The sequence below is a fragment of the Seriola aureovittata genome, chromosome 1 (genome assembly GCF_021018895.1).
Source record: "Seriola aureovittata isolate HTS-2021-v1 ecotype China chromosome 1, ASM2101889v1, whole genome shotgun sequence".
In the NCBI taxonomy this organism is placed as follows: domain Eukaryota; kingdom Metazoa; phylum Chordata; class Actinopteri; order Carangiformes; family Carangidae; genus Seriola; species Seriola aureovittata.
The window spans coordinates 27,118,048-27,142,576 of NC_079364.1; the positions used below are offsets into that span (position 1 = coordinate 27,118,048).

General features: G+C 39.9%; 1 protein-coding gene across 4 annotated transcripts in view; it reads right to left on the reverse strand.

Moving 5' to 3' along the window:
- Positions 1–24,529, reverse strand: part of ntrk3b (neurotrophic tyrosine kinase, receptor, type 3b) — a 176,159-nt gene that overhangs the window by 131,121 nt on the left and 20,509 nt on the right. For 3 of the 4 annotated variants that reach the window (XM_056371538.1, XM_056371529.1, XM_056371546.1), the window contains exons 2-3: positions 10,172–10,246; positions 6,773–6,844 (exon numbers count right to left, since the gene is read on the reverse strand). In XM_056371538.1, coding sequence (XP_056227513.1) covers positions 6,773–6,844; positions 10,172–10,246 — 147 coding nt within the window. Of the gene's footprint in view, positions 1–6,772; positions 6,845–10,171; positions 10,247–13,114; positions 13,280–24,529 lie in introns of those variants that run through there. The other variant, XM_056371555.1, reaches the window with a different exon arrangement.

The window sequence follows — 24,529 nt, forward strand, 5'->3', positions numbered from 1 at the left end:
CATGACTGAAAAATAAAGCCGACAGAAACGTTCCAAACACTGCACATCCTTGAATGACCACTTGAGGCTGGCTCCAAAAGCGAGTCAATCCCCACAGCCTTTCATGTTAAAATGCCTAACTTTACAGCAGAAATGAACATGTTTACAGCCTGGTACAAAAAAAAACTGTTTTAGTCATAAAGCAAATTTCTTCCCTTTATGACAACTGTTCGGGCTGTGGATTTTTATTTAACTCAGCCATTTAAATTTTATTAAGTCTTCGAGTTACGAATAATTGTGTCCTTTTTGAGTGACAGGTGGGTGAGGGTATGCCGGCATGCACCGAAGTCTCTGCTCCAGAAACCTATGGGTGATGTGACAGAGGCTACGTGCAGTCTATAGTCTTTACAGTCTATGGCAGACAGATTTTCTTTAATCTTTGGACAGAGACAGGCTTATTATTTCAACCCTCCTCCTAATCTTTATGCTATGCTAATCTAATCACCAGATCATCTGTCAATCAGCCAAGAGTTACCACTGTCACAGAATGTCATGATAAAGAGAATGATGAAGCCTATTGTTTTACTTCCACTTGATAACAGCAGCCAATACTCCAAAACTCAAAATACTTAATATGCACAATACATTTACAGGTCACAACCAGTATATACTGAAAATAACACTGGAACCTCGAGAGGTAAAGCAGTTGTCTAGTAATAGGAAGGTTCCTGGTTTGATCCTCAGCTCCTCCAGAGAGCATGTCAACGTGTCCGTGAGCACGACAGTGGACCCCCCACCTGCTTCTAATGCCGCACCAACAATGTGTGAATGAGGCATACATCGTACAGTGCTTTGAGTGGTTGACAGACTAGAAAAACGGTATATAAATGCAGTCCATTTTGCAGTCCATTTACGTCCGTGTACTATTTCGGGTATGAAGATTCTTTCTTCATCTTATATACGAGCCTTATATTCAATGTGGTACACCTTTAAGGTCCAAGCCACACGCACAGGCATCAAGTTCCCAGTGAAGTGGGTCAGGTTACATAAAGGGTGAAAGGTAAAGTGCACACATGGTTATCACAGTGAAAATACTTTATATGTGGATGTTCACACCTACAGCAAATGAAAGTGGTGCATTTTAACCTGCTGTGACACAATCCTGCTTGGTGTGGCCAAATGTCCTCTGCCTGTCTGACCAAGTACAGCAATGTCAACTGTGTAAGTGTAAGTGTTACACAGTAACAGTTTGAACAGAGCCACAATGGGTAATAAACAATAATCATTTAGTTTGGTGGAAATGCAGGATGTAAGAGCTGTGTGTGTGTGTGTGTGTGTGTGTGTCTGTGTGTGTGTGTGTGTGTGTGTGTGTGTGTGTGTGTGTGTGTGTGTGATTAAAGCCTTCACATTACTATTGTCTAAATGCATTTCACAATAGCTCTTGTCCACCATCACATTCACCAGGTAAGATTAAAACTCCTATTGCCAATCAGAAAAAATGAGTCTATTTCCAACACAATGACAGTTGAGGCTACCAAAGATCTTCAGAGGTTCTCCACCATAGCAAAAATTGAAGGAGACTTTCAAAGGTTTAACAAATTATTTGGTCTGGTTGTTTTACCTTTCTATGATGTTTGACACACAGTTCACGTCAGATTTTTTGATCATTTAACTGAGTATAATTTCGTCTAATGTAATATTTATCTATTTATTTTTCTGTGACTGAAAGCCATCTGAAAACCAATTTCCAATCCAAGTTTCCAATCGGCAGCCGATCAATTGGTGCATCTCTACTTTGCTAAACAGCCACATTAAGAAGATATTACAACCACTCACTCAGATACACTAAAATGAGTTGCTTCTACTTGGCACATGGGCCAAGCCTGAAGCCACAGCGAAGTAATAAGGCCACAACCAGTGTATCCAGTCCAAACTCCCTCTAATAGTTAGTTCAGTTGCAAAAATTACACTGTCTGCTATACTGTAGTCTTAATAAAATCATTCCTTGTATTGCAGATGTTACTTTCTGTCCACATACATGCATTTCCTATACTGGTTCTTTGAGGTAAAAATACAGCACACAGCATTATATACTGAAGTACATATTGCATTACAAAATATCCATTGTGTCAATGGAAAAAACTGCAACATGGCAAACTTGTTTCCTCCTCCAGCCTAATGTCTCTGACCAAACTGCTTCACCATCCCATTAGTGCCACAGCAAATACTGGAAAACAGCCCACAAAAATGTAAATTATTTTATTTTGAGGTCTAAAATTAAGATATAGCTAGAACTACCAAGGGAACTATTTCTCCTTGTTGTCTGACCACTGTATGTTCTTCCACACATGAGCAAATAAAACTGATCATATTTTGGTGGCACACATTCAGGGTTGTCCAGGGAGCAGAGGTTGGACATGCATGAAATGAAACATGGACTCAAGACAAGAACGTTTAGTCTTTAAAGTCTTGAAAGTCTTGAAATCACAGCAGCCACTGATGTTACTGTAGACGTATTGTATGGTCATTTTCTGCAGCGACAGTGCAAAATATTACTGATTGTTCCTTTAATGTCCCCTAATGGTACTTAAGAGGTTCAAGGCTGTTTCATCAGTTTCTCCATGCAGCCATAACAACTGCTGAGATGGGATTTGCTGCTGAGGCTCCGGCGCCACTGAGACAAACACAGTAATATGTTTACTTGATGAGTGGTCTTTTTTAAGCCAGATATCCCACAGAGATATTTTTCAATTGGTCCACTAGAAAAAAGTTTTCACATGAATGTTGATAATTTGGTTGCAAACTTGTGCCAGTAATTTACACTTAAAGTGAGCAAACATATTTTCCTGACCCTACATAGGCAAAGCGATTGGACAGATTTCTAATGTTTGAACAACTGAACAGCATGACAGCAATGTATGGTGAAGATGAGGCGGTGAGATAATTAATGATGCCAGAGAAATAATTCAATCCATCCAGCCTCATTTTCCCTGTCCTTTCCTTTCCTTCCTCTTTTTACTTTCCTTTAAACTGTTATTTTCCTCACAAACTCTTATTTCCTACTCAGTCACGTTGCTACCATCCATCATCCATTTTGGCATCATGTGTAGTTTACTGTCTTGGTGCAGTGACCTCTGACTCTGACCCCTAGCTGCTGCACTGGCATTCACTGTTAGTGTGGTTCACTTTACTGTTACACTAATTGAAAATGACTTCGCATTCGCTAAATGTTTAAAATGTAAATATTATGACAATTTGTTGATGTCCTGTTTACATCTTGCAAGTATATTAATTTAAAGTGTTTTCTAAATATTTGTGTCATGTGTGATACATGGATTTACTGAAGAGTTAATCACAGTCTGGAGCTTTGAACTGCATTTGACTTTAATTCAGCTGATATTCTCATCTGAGAAGTTCTGCGTCTTACTCAAGGAGCAGCAGGACACACGGTTATTGAACATATTGGATTAAATCTGCTGATCAGAATAAAGTACTGTGTCAGGCTATTGTACGTAGTAATTAGGTTTATTTTAGGCTCAAATAAAATATAGTGGGCCCATAAGGGTCACCTCATGGTGACAGCACTGATGCTTTGATAAGAGTTTCTAGGAAAATAAACAGGGCTACACAAAAAGGATATTAAATATAGCTGGATCTATTTCTCATGAACCAGGCAGATGTTTTAGTCAGAAATCCAGCCTGGTAGAGCTGTGAGCTGCACTTTTGTTTGTACTTTGGGTGTTTGATGTTAGACAGACGTAGAAAATAACAGGCTTCTCGTTTCAAGCCGGGGACTGTTGATTTTGGCGGTTGAAATGACAACTGTCGCCAATAGATTTTATCAGCTGTTGCTAGCTATGTAATGTAGCTAATATTATCTTCATGAGTGAGTTAAACGGCTGCCTGTAGCTGACTTTTTCACGTTTCAAGCTGACTCGCTATGAAATGAAAATCCTGTATATGGCTCTAAATATGCAGTTGATGGCTACATGATATCACACTAAAAGATTAAAACTGTTTGTTCCAAAGAAAGCGTCATTGTTTCGTGCTGAGAGCATGACAATAAAGTAACAATATTGTTTGTGGATTGCAATTACTTAGTCCTGGTATTTTAAGTAGATAAGAAAAAATCTGACTGTTATTTCATTTTAGCCTAGCTTCTTTTAGCTGCCTTGCTTACTTGGAAAAGCTAAAGGTTAGATTCATGCTTTATTCTTCGTGTTTTATGTTTTAATTTTAATGTTACAACAGAAAAGCTTTAAAGGAGGAGGACTAACTGATGTTTTTAGCGCAAGTAACGCTGTATCAGACAGTGAATTTGGTTGGGTTTGCTGGTAAAAATGTCCCCAAATCTAGAGCAGGCAGAGCTGCTAATGTTAGCCATACCTTAACATAAACATGTACTGCATGTCGTTATCAAGGCTGTGACAGTGTTTCCCATTAATTACCTAGATCGATGAGATTTGTTTCATAATGAGCCAAAAAACTTTACATTTCTCATATTTACATAAAAGACCTCTAATATTTTTTTTTTTGTTGCTTAAGAGCTGTGTGCAGCGCATTGACTGCTCAGCCCCTCCTTGCCCCGTTGTTTCTCTCTTTGACAACGGACCATGTGTCATAGTCAGACTGGCCATCGGGAGCACTGGGAGAAATCTTGCCAGATCAGTGGCCGGGTGGACCTTCAAAAGATCCATAAAGTTTCTGGCAGGCAAAAGAAACACCAGCCCTCTCTGTCAATCCAGGTGCCAGGAGTGGGCTCACTGGCCAATTACAATAACCAACCCTCACTGACCTGAGCCAGTATAGCTGGAGGGAAACAAACACTGGGAAACACTGCCGTTCCTAAAAAACTATGTTTTGGTTTTTTTCCTTGAATAAACAATCAGAGACTCTTTTGTTGAGACACCATGGTGGTCCATGGTGTGAAAAGGAAGACAACTATTGTGCATGTATACCTGTGCACAGAAGTGTGCATGAACATAGTGTAGGGTTTTTAAAATATGGTCACACTATTGTTATACAGAGTATCACTGTCACTTAAGTCCCATGCAGAGAATCTAAAGACTGACAGGCCTGCTGTGCATAGTTACAGTTGCTAACCTGCGATCGGACAATCACTGGGGAGGCTTTAAGTGAATTGTGAAGTCAAGTTATGTAACACAATATGTAATGTGATACATACAGTTCCATGCCTGATATGTATTTAACACAGAGCAGAGGAACGTTAATTGAAAAGAGAGTATAACCACCGTTGGTGTTAATTACAGTTATCAGGTTTACAGCACTTGGGATTGGGTGATATATTTATAGTGTGTGATTGAGCCTGTGTCGGCCTGAACGTGTGATCAGTAGAACAGCTTCAATTCTCCACACAAAGGAGCAACCGGTTGAGCGACTGATGGGCCAGTCTTTGAGCAGACCTGTCTGACATAGCCATCAATGAGGTCAGCCTCCTGAGGCTAAGCTTAGGCATAATAATTAATCTTCTTTGACAACATCATCATCCTCAGTGTCACCTAGCAACCATCCACTTGCATTAACGCGACCACAAAAGAGGCCTGTCATGGAACGTCTGAGGTGGAGCTCTCACTGGCTAAATCCACTAAAACTCACTCAATGGATCTTTTCTATTTGTAAAGCTGCATTTTTTGCTGAATCTAAACTTAATGTCAGTGTGCACTGTATGGGACCTTTAAAGAGAGAAAACATTGCCCATCCATGTGATCTTTTCTTACATCTTTGATATGTTTTGTACCATTTTAAGTTCCCTACCTCTGCACAGCAATTATGTTTAGTAATAGGATGGGAAGAAGAGGTGAGAGGGTTACAATCATTTATTTGTTTTCAGTCTTGTGAAAGCAAAACATCTTCTGGAGACAAAATTAAAGGGAAGGCAGTTTTAAAGTAACTTTCAAATAATGTTGTTGAACTCAATTAGTTAATCTTAATCAACCAACTAAATGAAGAGACAAGCAATACCAACCTGTTTTTAAAGTGTGTGCACCCAGGGACGTGCACAAATACTCAGACAGCCAAAAGGAAGCTTATAACAACATACATTTGACAATGAGAGCATCTTTTGTCTCACTAACAAGCAAGATTAAGCTCTCAGATGACAAACACTGCATGTTACTGTTGCATTCGCATTATGAACTACTACTTATTCTCTCTCTTTCCCTCACACATACACACACACAAACACACACAAGCGCACGCACGGTTCAAGGTGCACAGATTTAAGCCCAACAGCAGTCATCCGCAGAAGAAAAGAGAGACCAAGCTGCCTTTCAGTCGAGAACTGGAAATTGCAAATGGCAGTGTGTTCAGGTAAAAGACTGTCACTGAGTTCCTCACCATGTTTACTCCTGGAAAATTGGGGAATAACAGGCTGTCATATGGTGACACATCAGCCTTTGTTAAAGAAATTACTTTGGTCTTCACCCAGCTCTCTGATGCTCGGCCTCCTGCACAAATTGTCCATTTGGCGAGTGCAGAGTAAATGGAAGTGCGTCTTCTGCATGTTGCTCTACTGAAGCACAAAGAAGCGGGGCAGGTAGGAATCCAATTATCCAAGGCAAATAATGGATGTCTCATTTAAGATGTGCGGCTGTTGCGACAGTAATAGCGACGCCACAATTTCCCAGAAGTCACCCTCTATCAACTGCATCAACTTGTGCTCAACACTAACTTACCTTTAGCCATATACTACAAGCTGTCAAGCATCACAGATTATAAGAAATTTTTTGAAGGCGCAGGAAACATGGTTGTCAAAGATAGAATATTTACTCACATGTAGCGTAGGTGTGGGTTCTGAGCGAACGCTCGAGCCTGGATCACCCGCAGGTTGCAATTCATGATAGTCCTGAAACGGAAAAATGATAAAATACAGATGAAACGGTGAAGAAACCACCAAAACAAAAACATTTATTTTCTTCATAGCCGGGGCACGTACAAATATGTGCACACAGTATCACAGTGAAATGATCACGTAACAGCATCAAGGCCATGTTGAATATTTTTCTCTGTCACTTCTTTTTTCTTGGTGCATTTCATTCTGCTTGGTCTTCTCTGCTCCTTTGAAAATGTTTTGTCATTTGGGATAAACTGCAGATAAACTAGTTTAAATAAAAGTGGTGCTCTTGTAGAATGAGTCACAATTATCTGTCCACTCAATCTTTCATGGAAGTTGATGAAATATTTGTGAACTTGCATGTCTGTAAAGTGAGAGTGCATTCTCGCATGTTCCCTCGTCATGTTAACTTGTACAGGGTGAAATAACTGTGAAATTAAACAAATCCTCATTTTGTTGGGGACCCCATGGAATCCACTAAAGGAGTCCGGGAATTCCCAATGCCCCAGCTTGGGAACCTCTGTTCTGGGCTACAATGGTAATGACTTCTAATCTTGTAATCACAGATGTCTCTCTCCAAAGAAGTCATTGACATCATCAGCGAGCGCCTCATAACGCAGTGTGCTGATTATAGCCAGCTGTTGGTGCCAATTACCTTCTAGATGTCAGATCACACTACTGTGGTGTTTGACTGGGATGTGGCATTTCATCACCAAGAAGTTCCCAGAGTGGGGCTCTGGGGCCTCCAAGGGTCCTTGAGAGGGTTTTTTGGGGTCCTTTGGAACCTTCTAATGGCTTCCCCAGAAAAATGAACAACGATAATTTCACTCCCCAGAAATTATCACAACAACAGTCGAGGATGACATTGAAATTTGCTTATAATCCTCCCAGCAGTGATGACAACAGTAATGACAATTATCCACACAATCATCTCTGCAAACAGCAGTGATTTAATTGTTGCTGAATTTAATGTGAGGCCTTAAACAAGTATTGGAGACACATTTGGCAAAAGGAGATGGAACAATAATTATTTTTGATCTATTAGCAACATATCTAAAAATTTGTTTTCGTAAAAAAAGAACCAACTGAAAGGCCACAGTTATTGACCAGAACCACCACATATCCACCGCATGAAAGACATCTACTATCTACTTGAACATGTCGATGTTCAAAATGTGGTAGATTTTAGCTTTATAATAAAAGGTACAAATTTTATCACGTTAGCACAGTGATGCACATAAATAATGTCATGTCATGGTTATATACGGAATTTTCCTTGTCAAAAAGAACATTAAGAGACCAAAACAGGCAATTATATGATCAAATCTTATTGCCATAGAGTTCCATTGCTCCATACCCCGTTCCCTTGTTGCCATGAACACACGTCATGTATTTTGATTTAATCCCACATACAGCATCCGGCTGCTGTAAAAGCTCCCAATACATTAACACAATAAATGTGTATTAAGCCGCAGCTGAAAAAAGTCCCAAATTAATGCTCCAAAGTAAAAATATAATAATAATAAGAAGAAGAAGAAGAAGAAGAATAAGATAATACATAAGATAATAAAGAATGTATATGTGACCTGCTTTTAAAGATGTATGTTCTCAGTAGGAACCAGTGGGGCCCCAGAATTTTTATTATTATTGAATTATTATATATTATTGGACATTTTACATATTTGTATTATGTATATATTTATATTTTTTATAATATTTTTTTTGTAAATATTTTATTGTAAGATGTTTCTATTTATATTCAGGCTGACATGTAGTACTTGCTTTGCTTTATCTTTCTTACCATTTCTTCTTCTTATGCACCAAAACATCAGAGCAAATCCCTCATATGTGAAAACCTACTTGGCCACTTCTGATTCTGATTCTGAAAGGCTGGGGACATACTGAGTCATGGACAATGCACTGTGGGTACTGGTCTCCCCGTGGTATTTGTTAAGAAGAAGAAAAAATACAATATCACCAGCTTTACCTTTGAAGGTAGCTGAATACAGTAAAAGTCATGAAACTGCAGCATGTGTGGACAGCAAAGTGATGCAGCGGTTAGTGCTGTCGCCTCACAGCAAAAAGGTTCAGGTTTAAACCACAGTTTGGCCGGGGTGAGGTCTTTCTGTGTTCAGTTTGCATGTTGTTGTCTCCCACTGTCCAAACCCATGCAGGTTTAGGTTACTCTAAATTCCCCATAGATGTGAATATGAGCGTGAATGGTTGGTTGAGTCTATATGCCAGCCCTGTGATAGACTGACAACCTGTCCGGGTGGATGGATGGCTGGATGGATATTTCATGCAGTATGTTACAAGAATATAACAATAAACAGGTGAGGGATGCAGTCAGCTTCTTATTCTGGAGATGTAGAGTTATATAACACATTTAATAAGTCCATTTTGTTTTTCATTTCATTCAAATTCAGATGGAAGGGGGGAAAACTGTAAAATGAGGTTATGTAAAGTATCCTAGAGTAACTTTTTCTCACTCATCCCTCCATACCGCTAACAGCCCCACAAGACAGCATCACACGAGGTAACAGCCTTTCCTGGGAAGAGGTGGTGGTAATGAGAAAAATGCTAATTTAGTGGTGGAGATATTGCACTTGGCCTCCCTGATGAGGGATCAAGGGGATCAGGGGAGAGGCCAGCTCTGACTTTGGAGGGCAAAGGAGAATATGGTTGTCTGCAGAGAGAAAAAAAACAAGTGAGGAGGAAGAGGGGGTCATAGGCAGCGCCTGAGGGAGGAGCAGCAGGGGCGAGAGGAATGTAAAGGATGTGGCCTCATCGTGCTGGGTAGCAAAGCAGGAAAGGAGCGTAACATTGCTTTAAGAAGTGAAGAAATGAGAATTAAAAAAAAGTCACAAAGCTACAGCAGGGGCCTAATTCAATTTTCCCTGCTGCTTTTTAGCATTATTTGATCAGCGGCTAAGCAAAGCGAAGAGGATGTTCCACCGGTGTGTGACTTTCAAGAATTAAAAGCTTGTTTAAACATCAGCTTGTTTTAGGATCAGAAACACAACCTTCACTCGCGCTTCTATATTCTCCTCTGAGAATTAGTCTGGATTGAGTCACATTCAGACAAGTATAGACATTAGCTCCCAGTACGTTACTGGTAATGCTGCAGCTGCAGTCACTTGTGTTCTCGTCTGGGAGAAAACCATCGGCCTCTCTGCATTGAGGAGACAGGCAACCTGATGGAAAACTGGGATTAACAGCGGTACAGGTTCCACTGTCCTTGTCCAAATCTGAAACACAGCAGGCCTGAAAAACAGCGAAGTGTCTGTGACTGCGTCTGTCTCCCCTCACTCCCCGCCAGATAACAGCATCAACACTCACAGTCTCTGTAGTCCAGTGTAGAGCCCCATATCAACGTCTCTCAGAGTCTGCAATCCTGTCCAGTTCTCTATGTGTCTGTAAACAGAAAGAAAGAGAATAGTAAATAAGAGATTCCTGTTAATCCGAGGAGAAAGGAAAACAAAAACCAGGAGACATGACGGGAGAAAACTTTTTTTTTTTTTTCAGTCCCAAATTCGAAAATAACTGGCTGTGTGTTGTCAAAGTTTTTGAATCCATATTCATTTAAACTGCAATTATTGGAACAGTTCTGACAGAGCGCTCTCTGCTGCCCTCTGATAGATTTAATTGCCAAGAGGCAGCTTCTGAAGCTTAATCTATGTGAAGGGAAGTTTGAGGGGACAGAGCAAATAAATACTGCAGATGACTTTACTTCTACTAATACTATCAGACTCCTAGGGAAAACTCTTTCTGTGTGATGGGATAAAAGAAGTAAAGCTGGCATCTTTAAATTAGCTTTAGGAAAAAGAGCATCTGTAAATGATTTGTTTGTTATGGTTTAGAAATGAAATAGTTCGACACACACATACACACACACACACAGGGCACACCCGTTTCAATTAAGCCAGGGAAATGAGAAGATGTAGCAGAGGACATGGCAAAGGCTTTATTGCTTTGTTTTGGAAAAGTAAAATATGATTGAATGCTAAAGGGAACTTCATCCTAAATGTCAAATTTCAAACCATGAACACAATAATCAGTGAGATACATGCAGAGGTTTTCCTACATGGCAGGGTGACAACTGTTCGTTTGAAAGGTGCTGTAATGCAAACCTATGCATTTATATACAGTTTAGACATGCAGTACATAGAGACACATGCGCACATATCCTTTCATTTAAAGGCCAGTCCTGCAGTCTCAGCCTAGTATTGGAATTGCACTCAGATTTCATCACTTAGTATGAGTTCTGTGACCAGATAACGGTTTGTGATTTATGGCAACAGCAGGAAAAACAATTCTGCAATTGTTTTCTTTTTTTTCATCCTTTGGCTCTTGTGCATCTGGTGTACAGAAATGAGGCAGCACCTGAGACATTTTGTTTATTTGAGCGCTGCACTCTGGGTGCATCATCTGCTTCCGGTGGAGAGGAGGAGATAGGTCTGCCAATTGTAACCAGCACAACCAGAACCCTGCCGTGCATGACTTTATTAAAGGCTGCTGAGTTACCCTTTTTTTTCTGAAGGCTGGCAGGTGGGAGAACATGAGTGGAGCTGTCTATGGATGTTTTTTCCAGAAAATGAATTTTAAAATTCTGATTACATTGAGAATACCATCAGCGGTTTTGATTGTAATGTGAGCTGAAGCACAGGAAACTCAGCTTGGATTTGCCAAATGGTTTGGGAGATCCAAACTAAGTGCAAACAACATTTGTGCAGGGGCACCCAGTTTTTGCATTGGGTTTGTTTGCTTTAATCCAAACCAGATTCGATTGTTCCCTCCCTCCTGCTGGCCTGCTTTCATATTAGTTTACTGCTGCTCTGATACACTTTCGCTTGCATAGTCATCTTGTCAACAAAAAGCTTCAGTTTCTAGGAAACAATGTTGGCACCCAATTAACAATTGTCATTTCAAGTGTGTCCAGACAAATAAATACATACAGTGCACATATGAGTATTTCCATTAAAAATCTCATTGCAGCCTGTCTTTGTTTCACCAGGATACATGCAAATCATGGTCTGCTCCCCTCCAGTTAAGACAGTGGTGGTAGTGCACCTGCACTTTTAAAACTGCCAAAAACACCAGAAGAAGAATAGCTTATGCACTTTAACAGTTTAGTTACAATAATTACTAGTTAGCCAGAAACTAACACTAACACATGGACGAAAGGTTTTCATGATGAGAGAGACAAGTTTTATCATCTCCATAGAATGGCTTTCACAGCAACACAGATCATTCAATGCTCAAACTGATCAGTTATCAGATAAATGCAACATCTCAGTGCGTAACCCTAACAAAATTTTTAACAGCCAGGTTTGGTGTAATTTCTGTTGCTTAATCCATTAGCACATGTGACAGAGCCTGAGGATGGTGTCACAACTGAAGTGTAAAGCCTATGTTTGCATCTGGAAGGGACAGAGGCATTTACACATTTGCAGCATCTAGCTGTCTTCAATGCCTGGATGAGTTAAACTTAGCTTTTTGATCCTGGACAACCCAACATACATGAAGTAGTTAAGCACATACAAGGGATATTAAATGTACAGTATGCAGGAAAAAATGGGGAACGAGCAAGCTGAGGTACAGGAATACAACGGTGAACAACATTTAAATAAGTGGAATTATAAAATATCAATAGTGCGAAATTATGGGATTTAATAAACACTGCAAGTGTTAAAACTCGCTCATACGGAGGACAGCCACTTATTCATATATCGAGTCATTCATACTATCACTGTGCAGGCGCTACAAGCTGAAAACTGCACGCGAGCAATATGCATGTTTATGTGCGCAAATGTGGAAGTGTTGCCGGAAAACACATGGCAGCTGTAACTGCTGATGTTGAGATTAGTGTTGAACTGAAAGCAGCTGATTGTGAAGGCAGCGAGCTGAGTCATTAATATGACCTGCGAGCAGACATGACGGATTCCCCTCACTCGGCTAGTTCACAGTGCTGCTGCGCTGCCCCAGTGACGGGCAGAAAGGGCAAGCTCACAGGAAGTCAGAGCCACACACTAGGGTCTCATGCGCTGTGAGGTTGGGGTCTTCGGGGCAAACGTGTGTGATTATTGTCAGTAAAAAGTCAAATAATTTAGGCTATAATGCAGTGACTTTTACAGGCAAGCAAATCCCCCCACCCAACAGCTGTTTACTACACCAGTGTCATGAATAAGGACTGCACTAAAACATACCTTTTCGTGGCGGTATTAGCAACATATCTAAAAATCACTTCCATCAAATATTTACCATGAACTGACAATGACTCACTTCAGTGACAATGCAGTGTCCCGCATTTTCCAACCTCTGGGTTGTTAATCTTTCCAGGTGTACTTTGTCGGGACTGTAGTTGGCGGGACCTTCGGTCTTGAGCAGTCCCAAGCATGTTTCTACTGACGAACAGCCGGAAGTGCACAGTCATTACACTGTGTTCACGGTCACACCGCTAACTAGCTTACTCTTCTTCTCTGGCCGTCAGTATCACCGCGCACAACCTACGTACTGAGCTATTCCTCAAGGCAGCTGCACTACTCCTGTAACAATACTCTGTGTCAAACTTCACAACTTACTGCAGATATTACACATAGATGATGATTCGGAGTAATTAGCTCATTTACTTGCTACTGCTGCCTCTTAACACGTTGCAGGTTTAGTTTCCACACACGCCTGCGTGTACGTGTAATGCGTGCGATTTCATAGCTAGACTGCGCTCGAAAAGTAAAAAATGACCTCCTTTTCTAACCACTTTTCCTGGACCTCGATGGAAAACGTAATGAGGTTAAGAAAAGATGTGAAGTACATTTCATATGGGGAAAAGACAACCATCGTGCTGAGAGAATCAGACTCCTTTTTTTCTCTCTTTTTTTAACTAACTTTATTTATAACATTTGGATCGATACTCATTTTCTAACCACAAGGAACTGAGAAAAAGGCCAGAATAAATTATATTCTGACTTAAGTATATAGTTTCCTGGCATAGGCGCTTTTGACATTTCTATACAATTGTTAAATGGAAAAAAAATTATTCCTAGCCATTATTCGTTGTATATTCCAAAATTGTCGGGGATTTAGTGAAACGACATTTACGTAGGCCTATAGGCTAAAGCATTTTACTATGATGATGATATTAACTATAAATTCAATATGCATTTTCTTTAAGATGACTCCTAACTGGACAGATATTGAAAGAGAAGAAATCTATATTCATGGATTTTGGTTTAGTCAATCATATTACTTCCAGGTCACTTCCGGGTCATTTCACTCAGTTAGGAACCGTCCTAAGCAAAATTGACTTTTCAACCGCAGCCAAGGAAAGCCCGCCAAGCACACTTTAGCCATCGTCACTCGTCATTATCGGATTATCCGCAATGCGCATGTGCAAACTCCCACAAAAAGGCTGATGTCCTCTCCATTTAACAAGCCCAAGCGTTTGTCAATGGGACACAGGTCTCACCCTTAAAAATTACAGAAATTATAAATTCAATGGCTGGAAGTCAAACTAGCTTCAGAGACAATAGCCTGCCTCCACCACAAGAGGGCAGTAAATTACATGATGAATGCAAACAGGCATTCGATTCTTTATGGGTCCGAACCTTGTTCTGAGATTAGATGTAAGGACAGATATCACTTCCCCTTCATTATCGTTCTAATTCATATCTATTTTTAGCTTTAACTGGGCAAGCACTGATGCCACCTGTACAAACCATGACCAAGAACAAGAGACAGTTAACATTAAACCTTCAGAAGAGAGGTCAGCTGTGATTAAAATCCAGTCAGTAAACCTGAACTTTCATTGGCCATGTAACAATGGCATTGTTCTCCCTGCAGATACATTTAAGTTTAAATTACTAAATTACTAATTGAACATCTTCTATTTTGAAAATTTAAATTTTATTTTGGTAATGTTTTATTAGTTATTGTGAACTTCTTGGTTTGGTAGTTTCACTTTCAAAAAGTCTCACTTGAAACTGTTGTAACTGTAAGTGACATGTAAATTAAATAAGACTGAGGTCACCTGAAAGGTGAAAAATAACAGTGACAGTGACAAGAGCTGAGTTACTGTGCGATTCTGCACAAAGACTTCCAAGACAGAAATTTCAAAATAAAGGTATACATATGCATTTAAAAGTTAGATTAAAACATCCAAACAAGAGCAAAAGCTAAATAACTTTTATTTAATAACTGTGAAATCCTCATTCATCCCTCTTGGAGGTATCGTACTGCACCCTCAGTCCCAGACTGACCTTAACATCATAGGTCAATCTGGAGCTGGGGAGGTGATATTATCTTTCTCTGCAAATGGAAAGAGGTTTTCCACATCTATAATTCCTGAAGCTTGATTCTAAACGAAATATTTGTGAATTTTTAGCATTGGAGAATGTTTTTGTTATTCAATAAAGAGAATATTGTAGTTTTGGCATGAAAGAAAAGAAAAGAAAAGAAAAGAAAAGAAAAGAAAAGAAAAAAAACAATGCCGTCCTTGTCACAATCAAGTGATTTCTTTACAAGTTACAACATCTTGGTAGGGGGCTGCTTGACAGACACCCTGCAGCTTCAGTATTAAACATAACATCACTACCTCTGCTACTTGGATGATGAAGCGACGACACGATGGAAAGACTGTTTGAATCAAGATGTTTGGCAGATTGCGAGAGGTTTAGGGAAAAGGGTGGGAGTATATTTATTTAAATTTTAAAGTTAAGTTTTCCTCAGCCACAAAAATGACTGTCAGGTAAGAATCACTTCACCTTTTTGCAGGAATATTAAAAGAGCTAATGTAATGAGGTGAAACTTGTAATCGTAAGAGCTTAAGAGTTTTTTATTCATTCAGTGAACTAAACAAGATTTAAACTGTTTCTATCTCCATTAGTAAAGTTTTTACAGGAATTTGTCATCTATAGTGATTAAATACACTATATATATATATATATATATAATATGACTGGCTTATATCAATGGAACAAAATTTCAAGAAAATGTATGCTTCATGCTTTGTGATATAATTTAGCTATATCGCCATTTTCATCAAGCTTCTGCCAACAAAGAGCACAGAAGTAGCAGGCGACACCTCCCTGCGGACCTGAGCGCGTTGTCTGCTCAGACCCTCTGATTGTCCGTACCACATTCAATATGCATGTGGATTAGACCGCTGTGGAAATATGGATATGAATAACAAAGGTGCTATGATAATACAGGGGCATTCAATCTCTGTCCTGTTATTCCCAAATCCTCGGAGGATGCACGAATGAAAAAAATAAAACCAACATAATTTGAAAAGTAATGGAGACACTAACATTTTACATTTCAGGCATTCAAGCAGACACTCTCATCCACACTCACAATGAGTGAGACAGTGCAATAATTTAAATTGCTGCTTTGTCAAAATGAATATTACACAGAAGAAAGGAGATCTGAGCAACAGAAGAGCAGGGATGGGAATTTTTTTCTTTCTTGACAGCATGATTAGAATGAAACCGTCTCCCCTATTCTTGTATCCTCTCTTTTTATCTGCCTTTAAATTATTTGTTCTCTTTACAGTATTTTATGACAATCCTGTCCAAAGCGCTTTCTAAATAATTTGTTATGATGTTATTAATAACTGGTAACTACAAAGGACGTGAGCAGGATACAATCAGTGACAAATTGTACAGGCAGACCTAGCAGCTTGCTTTCTAACATACAAGCCCATGAAATTACAGCCACCTTCCATCTGCTTTAGAAAATGACCGCCAACAAAGTACAATCTAAACTGGGTGGCAGGGTGGCTCGGTGCTTGAGGAGAACACCCTGGAACCAAACAGTAACAGATTTGATCCCAGCTACAGCCATCTGTTGTGTGGAGCTGGCCCTGGGCTTTGCACTGAACCCCTACCTGCTACTGTATCTTCATCTGAGCTTCTGTAAATATGAGCAATTTTCTTTGGATGAAAAAAAAAACAAACAAAAAAAAATGTCTTAATAGGTGAACACAACAATTAACAGAACAGAGGCAGCTTCAAAACCCCCTTTATATGCTGGGCAGAACTGCAGAAAAAAACCCAGACAATTACTTATAAGCCTACATATGTATACTGTATGTGTGTATATGTATGTTTGTGATGTAGCAATATTTAGAGGCATAGATGTTTAGAACTCTAACCAATGGCTTTTCTGCACTTCCCATGAAACAAGCTCTCAGTTGTATGAAACAACTTGAACTTTGAATAATCTAAGTGATGAAGGGTGAAGAATAGGGACAGGGGGGTTGGCTTTTTTTGTATGTGTGCTTATGTTTTGTTATTGATTTTTCTTTATCTTCTTAATGTTACTATTTTTTATTATTTAGTCATTTTCCTTTATTCTGTGCTGATGTCTTCATTGCCTACCTGTGCTTGGAGCTGGGAGGGCTCCCGATATGTTAGCATACTTGTCGTTTTATACTTTGCATATGTTTCATCCTCCAGTTTTATTTAATGTTGTGTTGCATTTTGTATTTCCTTATTTATACAATAAATAATTGATCACAAAAAAACAGAACAGTACAGATGCAGAATCTGAATGTGGAGAGAGAAACCGAACATCAAACTGGGATAAAAGCCAATGAGAAACTCTCTGCTCTCCTTTTGTAATTGCTAATGATGTATGGAAGTTTATTAATTAATGACAAACTTATTCATTATACACAGAACAAATCTGAGCAGTCATCATGTGCTGTTCAGGTTTTCAGAACATGGCTGCGTGAGACGTGTTAGTTCAAATCAGCTATTTTTTTCCAAAAAAAAAAGAAATTATTGTAAAAAGAATGATATTTGGAAGACTAGTAGGACATAATGCCAGGCTGCAGTGTGCTCCATCAGCTTTCTCATTTCTCTAAAAGACTGTAATGTTACCCCAACATCAGTATATGGGTGTGAGCTGTAAAAGCATTGATTTTTTTTTCCACTTCCAGCAGAACAAGCCGTACACACAACACTGACATATTAATACCCTATAAAATTGATATGGCTAGCATGTTACCAAACAGTAGCTTATTTACACATCCAACAGACACAGAGCAACATAGGCTTTCATTTGAAGTTGTGTTTCTAGACACTCTTTGAATGTTAGTAATATTTATTCATCTTTTAGTTCTTTTTTAGCCTCCGCCAACTCCTGAGGCCAATATCTGAATCTTAAGCGAGTGAGCGAATGCTTAACTATATGTGCTGGTGTAGAGTGTGGTTAGACTAAAACCAAAACAATGACCTTAAAGACACTAAAATGCTATGTAGAGCTATATATATATATGTTCATGTTTCTGTTTTAACTCTTACGCACCTTGAATGTAACAAAAGGTGTGCCAAAGTATAAAGCTTGATTTGATCTGCTAGCATAATAAAATAGAGTAATACATAGAGAGTTTATAATGCAAGTACCTCGCAAGATACTATGTAGTATCTTGCGAGGTACTTCAGTCAGTCTTTGTTAATGAATGAAGATTAGCCATGCCTTTATCATGAAGATGTGATGAACATGATATGATTTTGATCCTACACTATCACTGAAGCGTTTCCTCAGCTGAAATGTGAGCTAATATAAGAACAAGATACACGAGGCTCCCAGTATCACAAACACCAAATATCTCCTGTTTCTCACTAATCTCAACTGATTCTGCCCATTGTTTCCAGTACTGCTGTCTGTCTGTGATTTACGACTTTGTTGGGATGAGCTACAACGCTCGCGCCACCGCCTTAATGGGAAAATGTTTAATAAAATAGAATGTCTCTGGTGTGTTCCTGGGATATTGATCTATATTCTGCCGCCCTCTCTGTTTTCATAAAGGCAGAGCAGCACTCTTCCACAGCCCAAACACTTCAGAGTGGGGACACAGTGGTGAAGTAGCTCTCCTCTAGATTAAAGCGCACGCCTAACATCAATCAGATAACCTGTTTTTCTTTCTCTCGCTCTCTCTCTCTCTCTGTGTGTGTGCATCTGTGTGCTTTTTATGCTTGACTCATAAGTGTTTGCAAGCTGCATTGTAAAGCTGAGGCCGGGAGATGCATGAAAAAGGACACAGAGGAAGTGGCAATGATGAAAAACAGAGGAAAGTAAGCTATTTTGCTCAACATTTACTGCAACTGGTAGGCTGGAACAAGTCATCCTCCAAACCAATCATGGGGGACATTTGGCATTCAAAGCTTGTAAATGGGAATCAAGTATTACAATCTCTCTGGTTTCGCTCACTGAGACAAACCCACGCCTGTTACCTCTATGCAAATGCAATCACACGCACAGAGAGACAGATGTACCAGCTTCTTTCCTAATGTATGAGGCTATGAAATTATATCTGCCTTCCATCTGGTGGTCAGAATTTGATTTACAAAAATGGCCTCCAACATCAGTATTAACATACAAAGCCAACGGCGGCGTGCGGTGTACTGTTTTTTCAGCATTATTTCTCCAGAGAGTGTGTCGTTGGACGCTCCACCCTGCTTCGTGTCCGAACAGCTACACACGCTGATGGACACAAGAGGCTTGGAAGGGAATCTACACCCCCCCCCCCTCCTATTTCATCACAGGACACGAAATGAGCAGGTATGCTCAGCATGTCTTCCTTTGATGAATAAAGGTTGAAATAAAAAAAATAAAAAAAGATTCAGATTTCATATTGGCAGATAGAAACACCATGGAAACAAATGGGCTCGCCACTCCGCTCTGCCGCACTTTCACTGGAAAAATATGAAAACCGGGCAAATTGTGACAATTTGTCTCAATTACATTAACAGCAGAGACTATGAGCTGGAGAATATGATATCGATATAAAAGTGACAGGCAAAATTGACCAAATTACAGCTGTATTAAAAATGATTCGCCCTGCATAGAAACAATGGATTCAGCACTAAGGATAAAGCCCAATTTTACCAGCAACTGCAACTGAAAATCCATAGGGACAGACAAATGGAGGGGGGGGGGGGGGGGGGGCAAAGGGATTTCAGTTCAATACAAAGCAAAATGGAAAAATGACACGAATGAAATTTCAGTTGATTTCTTTAGTTATCTGTGGTTTCCCAGGGATGGATCCTCTAGGGGAGAGATGGCCCAAATTATGGGCCGATCAGCCCAGCAGCTACTTCTGCTAAGTGCTGTTCTCAGTGGACCTGGCCATTATTTAGGCTACAACACTATACAGTCCTCTTTAAGGAGCACTACAAAGACTGTGTGGGTAGTTAATGTATATTGATCATACCTGCACACTCTCAATTGCCTTTAAATCCCTTAAACTGTACCTGTCAATAACAATCACACTGAGAACAACTTTTTTTAGCAACACAATGTTATAGCTCTTTTTTTTCACATCGATTAGTATCTTTCTGCAATTTTAGTGCTTATTTTGCTTATTCTTATTTTAAGCAACTTATTATTATTATTATTATTATTACTATTACTATTTTTATTATTATTATGTTCTTAGAGAACAGTACAGTATTCTTCATGATTATTAATCAAGTTGTTAAGCCATAACACGTACAGTCTCTCTCTCTCTCTCTCACACACAGACACACACACACACAGACACACACACACACACACACACACACACACACACAGACACACACACACACACAGACACACACATAAGAAGTCTCAGAATGTTTTGATCATTCATTTTGTTAAGAGGGTGTGTGTGTGTGTGTGTGCATGTGTGTGTGTGTGTGTGTGTATGTGTGTGTGTGTGGACAAGCAAGCATTGAGAGATCCATTTTCAGAAATCAGCATCAGCTAATCAACAGTATCTTGACTCCATTGTGTGAAAATAATGAACTGCAAAACTCGGATGCTCAATCATTTATATTAGAGACTCTGGTGATTTCATTGTTTTATTCTGTCTCTAAAACTAAACTCTAAACATCTGAAACTATCCGTCAGCCACTTTACCATTCACTTCACTTATGTGTCTCTGTGTGTGTGTGTGTGTGTGTGTGTGTGTGTGTGTGTGTGTGTGTGAGAGAGAGAGAGAGCTGTGCTGCTCTGAAGCTACGCCAGAGCCATCAGCTCAGAGTGTTTTAACACTGTTAATATTCCCAGCCAGTATGCTGTCCCACGGCTGCCCCCAGACTGTTCTGTGTCACCAGTTTGCCGATCCAGCCCTGGGTGGAAACTACCTAAGCCTCTGAGTGTCACTGCTCGCTACAGGCTCAGCCAATCCGCAGCAGAGATTTGGCAGGGCTAAACGTCGTGGGAGCATTGGTCCGTGCTCTGAAAGGTATCAACGCTTCGCACATGACTGAGCTCCAGCATTTCTGCCCAAAATGAAAATGACTATAATTAGTATGCCATTTTGCCAAGTGTCATCAAGCTATGATCCTCTCCGGATTCAGCTGACTATATACTGGAGTTACTCAGCAGTAGCTCAGTCGGCAGAGGATCTGCAAATCAGCGGATGTCATTTTCAACACTGTACACCTCCATCTGCACGGCATAATAAGCAGAGTACATCAACACTGTCAAACCACAGTTATCATTACACCATTAAATGCACTGAATCTTAAATAGGGGCCATTTTCACAGTGCGGTGGCGCCCTGTAAGTGCCTCATTCATTCATTCAATTCTAAAAAATTTTATATAACATTTAAAGGAGTCAGTCCGCCTTGTTTTCATGGCAACCAAAGCAAAAACTTAAAGGGGCAATAACTGATATTTGCACCACTCAAGTGACAAGTGGACAAGCTGTAAACACAACCTTGACAAATGATTCGATTTTAAAGCTGCTACAGCAAACATGTTAGCACTTGTCTATATATACACACTGAACAACATTTAGTTTGGACTTGCCTCTCTGACCAATTAAAGTCCAATATCCACTCCGCTTTTAGCTTTGTTTCATCTCCACCAGTGCCTGATGAAAATAATGTTGCTCTCTAACAGCTAAATGTGCCAATTTGCACTCCAGCTAGCAGCTAATGTTATGTATGTCAGGCTTTGGTGCTGAGCAGGTAGCGTAGTGGGGCTTATCAAAGCCTTTCAACTGGATACAGCTTCCTATTGCATCTGAAAACATAGTCAGAATAAAGAGCGAGTGACTCCGACCAGTGAAGCTGCAGCTGTAAAACTAAAACAATGAGTTAAATGATTCTGGGATGTTCTAAATTACTCCATGTAATCTTGTTGAATACGAAAATATAACTTTCTGCAGCTTGAAATGAAAAACAATTTTTATTAAACTATTAAAATAATTGCAGTTTCAACCAGAGGATACGTTGTTTTGAAACTGGTGAAACTCAATAACACAGCTTACGAGCGTGTCAGTCAAAACTTGAGTCAAAATAAAATATTCTAAACGATTTCAGGGACTGTCTGTTATCGGTGTGAACAAGGAGAATCCTAGATGAAACAAGTCCACAGCAAAGCTTTTTCTTTTCTTTTTTATTTTTTTACATTCACATCTGTTAGAAAAAGGAAGCTTGAAAGAATGAAGACATTAATAAATGAACAAAACAACAAGAGAGAGGAGATACCTAAATTAGAGCAAAGATAGGAAATTACTTACAGGAAAAAAAATCACAACAATCATAATCACAGGTAGGTTTGATGAGGTTCAAGCCTCGTGAGAAACTAGATAATGGAGGGGAGAGCTGAGCTTTCCATTCACGACCACAACACAACCTGAGCGTGATCCAAAAGGCTTTCTGCTGCTGTCAGCAAGTTACGCCTCAACTCTTCTTAGGTCCACTGTCCTGCTGAGCATGATACTGTTTAATCAAATAAGTGATAGCACTGGATCTCTGCCAGAAATACAATACTGCATGCAAATGTGGCAGACCTTTAGCACAAAGATATGCAGTGTACTTAAAATACGTACCATCTGGAGGCATTCATACTCACTGGAATGATTTGTATCGGATTTTGTTCAAACTTCCCAACCATACGACTATGACGATACAATATATATATGGGGTATATTTCTAATCATTCTATGGGTGGCATTGTACAGTGAGGAAAAGAAGGACAGGATAAGACAAGATCGTATAGGATAGAATAGAATAGGCTTGTGGATGGGATCCTACATTAAGACAGGATAGGATAGGATAGGATATAGGATATAGGATAAGGGATATAGGATATAGGATATAGGATATAGGATATAGGATATAGGATATAGGATATAGGATATAGGATAGGATAGAAGAGGCTGGTGGATGAGATACTACACTGAGATGGGATATAGGGTGTAGGATTTGACAGGATAGATGAGAATAAAAGACAGAATAGGCTTTGAATAGGTGAGGAAATGAAGTTGGAGAAGATAGGATACAGAACAGAATAAGATGGGATACAGTGTGATACACTATGTAACACTAGGGCAGGTAAAACAAACAAAAAAAAGCAGCACAGATCAGGACAGGAGAGGACAGGATTTGAATGCCATTGAGCTAAATAATGAGAGACGCTTTCTTGTGTTGTTAGGCTGACAATGGATGACGTGGGTCTGCCAGTGTAACATGATGCTCAGCTATGTAAATTGTCCCCTGCAGAATACCAGTGTGTGCAACTGTCCTCCACAACCGTCTCCTCTTTATGCCTCGCCTGCTTATCAGCACTCAATCTTTATGTTAACAAGACACTGTGTCCTATATTTGGCCCTTTTCCTGATGAAGATGTTTGGAAAAAAATCCTCCCAGTTAGGAGGAAAGGAAAGGAAAGGTAAGGAAAGGTCAGGACAGGGAAGGAAATTAAAGGAATTAGGAAAGGAAAGGAAAGGAAAGGAAAGGAAAGGTTAAGACGGGGAAGGAAATTAAAGGAAAGGAAAGGAAAGGAAAGGAAGAGAAGAGAAAGGTTAAATGTCTACCACTGCAAGGAGAGAGGAAGTTAGTGGTGGAGCGAAAGAAAGAGCTGAAGTAGAGGGAGACATATTGTGCACTGAGCTGCATTTACAGGACTTTGATTATACATTATGATGCCATCTGTTGTGAATGGTGGTCATCCTGTGCATGACAGGCAGCATATTTGATACGGGACGCGTGCACCTCCTGCTGCTGTGCCTGTTAATCTTGGTCAGCGCTGAATAAAAACACCTATCTGAAGGCCAGCGGTCCACAGTGGGATAACTCGAGCCCTGGCACAGACCACAGCGCGAGGAGGAGTAGATTAAATGTTCTGCGCACGTCCTTCATGGAGCTAGTCTCCTCCAATTTCAGGATATGATAAATGTGCAGCTGAGGGGCATCTCCCCTGGAGAATTCAATTAGGTAAGAAAAGAGAAGAGGATCACAGTGATATTAGAGAGCTGATCGGAGAGCTCCTCAGCCCTCCCAGTAATGAAGCGCTCCCATTCCTCCACCATGACTAGATTGATTTGACTACCTGTGCTCAGAGTTCATCCTCCTCTTAAAGTTCCTCTCAAAAGGCTGGGTGTCATTATGGAGGAGAGAAGTTTGAAATTTGGAATTGGAGTGAAATGTGGGTGAAGGTTTAGATTGAGGGCCGGGGAGTGACGTGCCTGCATGCTGCAGCCACCTGCCAACACACACAGATAACCTTAAAAGGAACTTTGTTATCTCTTCAAACCTTGGCGGATCCTTTGGACCACACCCCTGATCGATAACTCCGCTCTGTAATTACTTCACTTCCCGATTAGCAGTTAATTGTGCTCAGAATGACCTGTCTGTGATTTCTGTCTGTGCCAATGGAATTTAATCATGAATACACAACACATATCAATTTGCAGC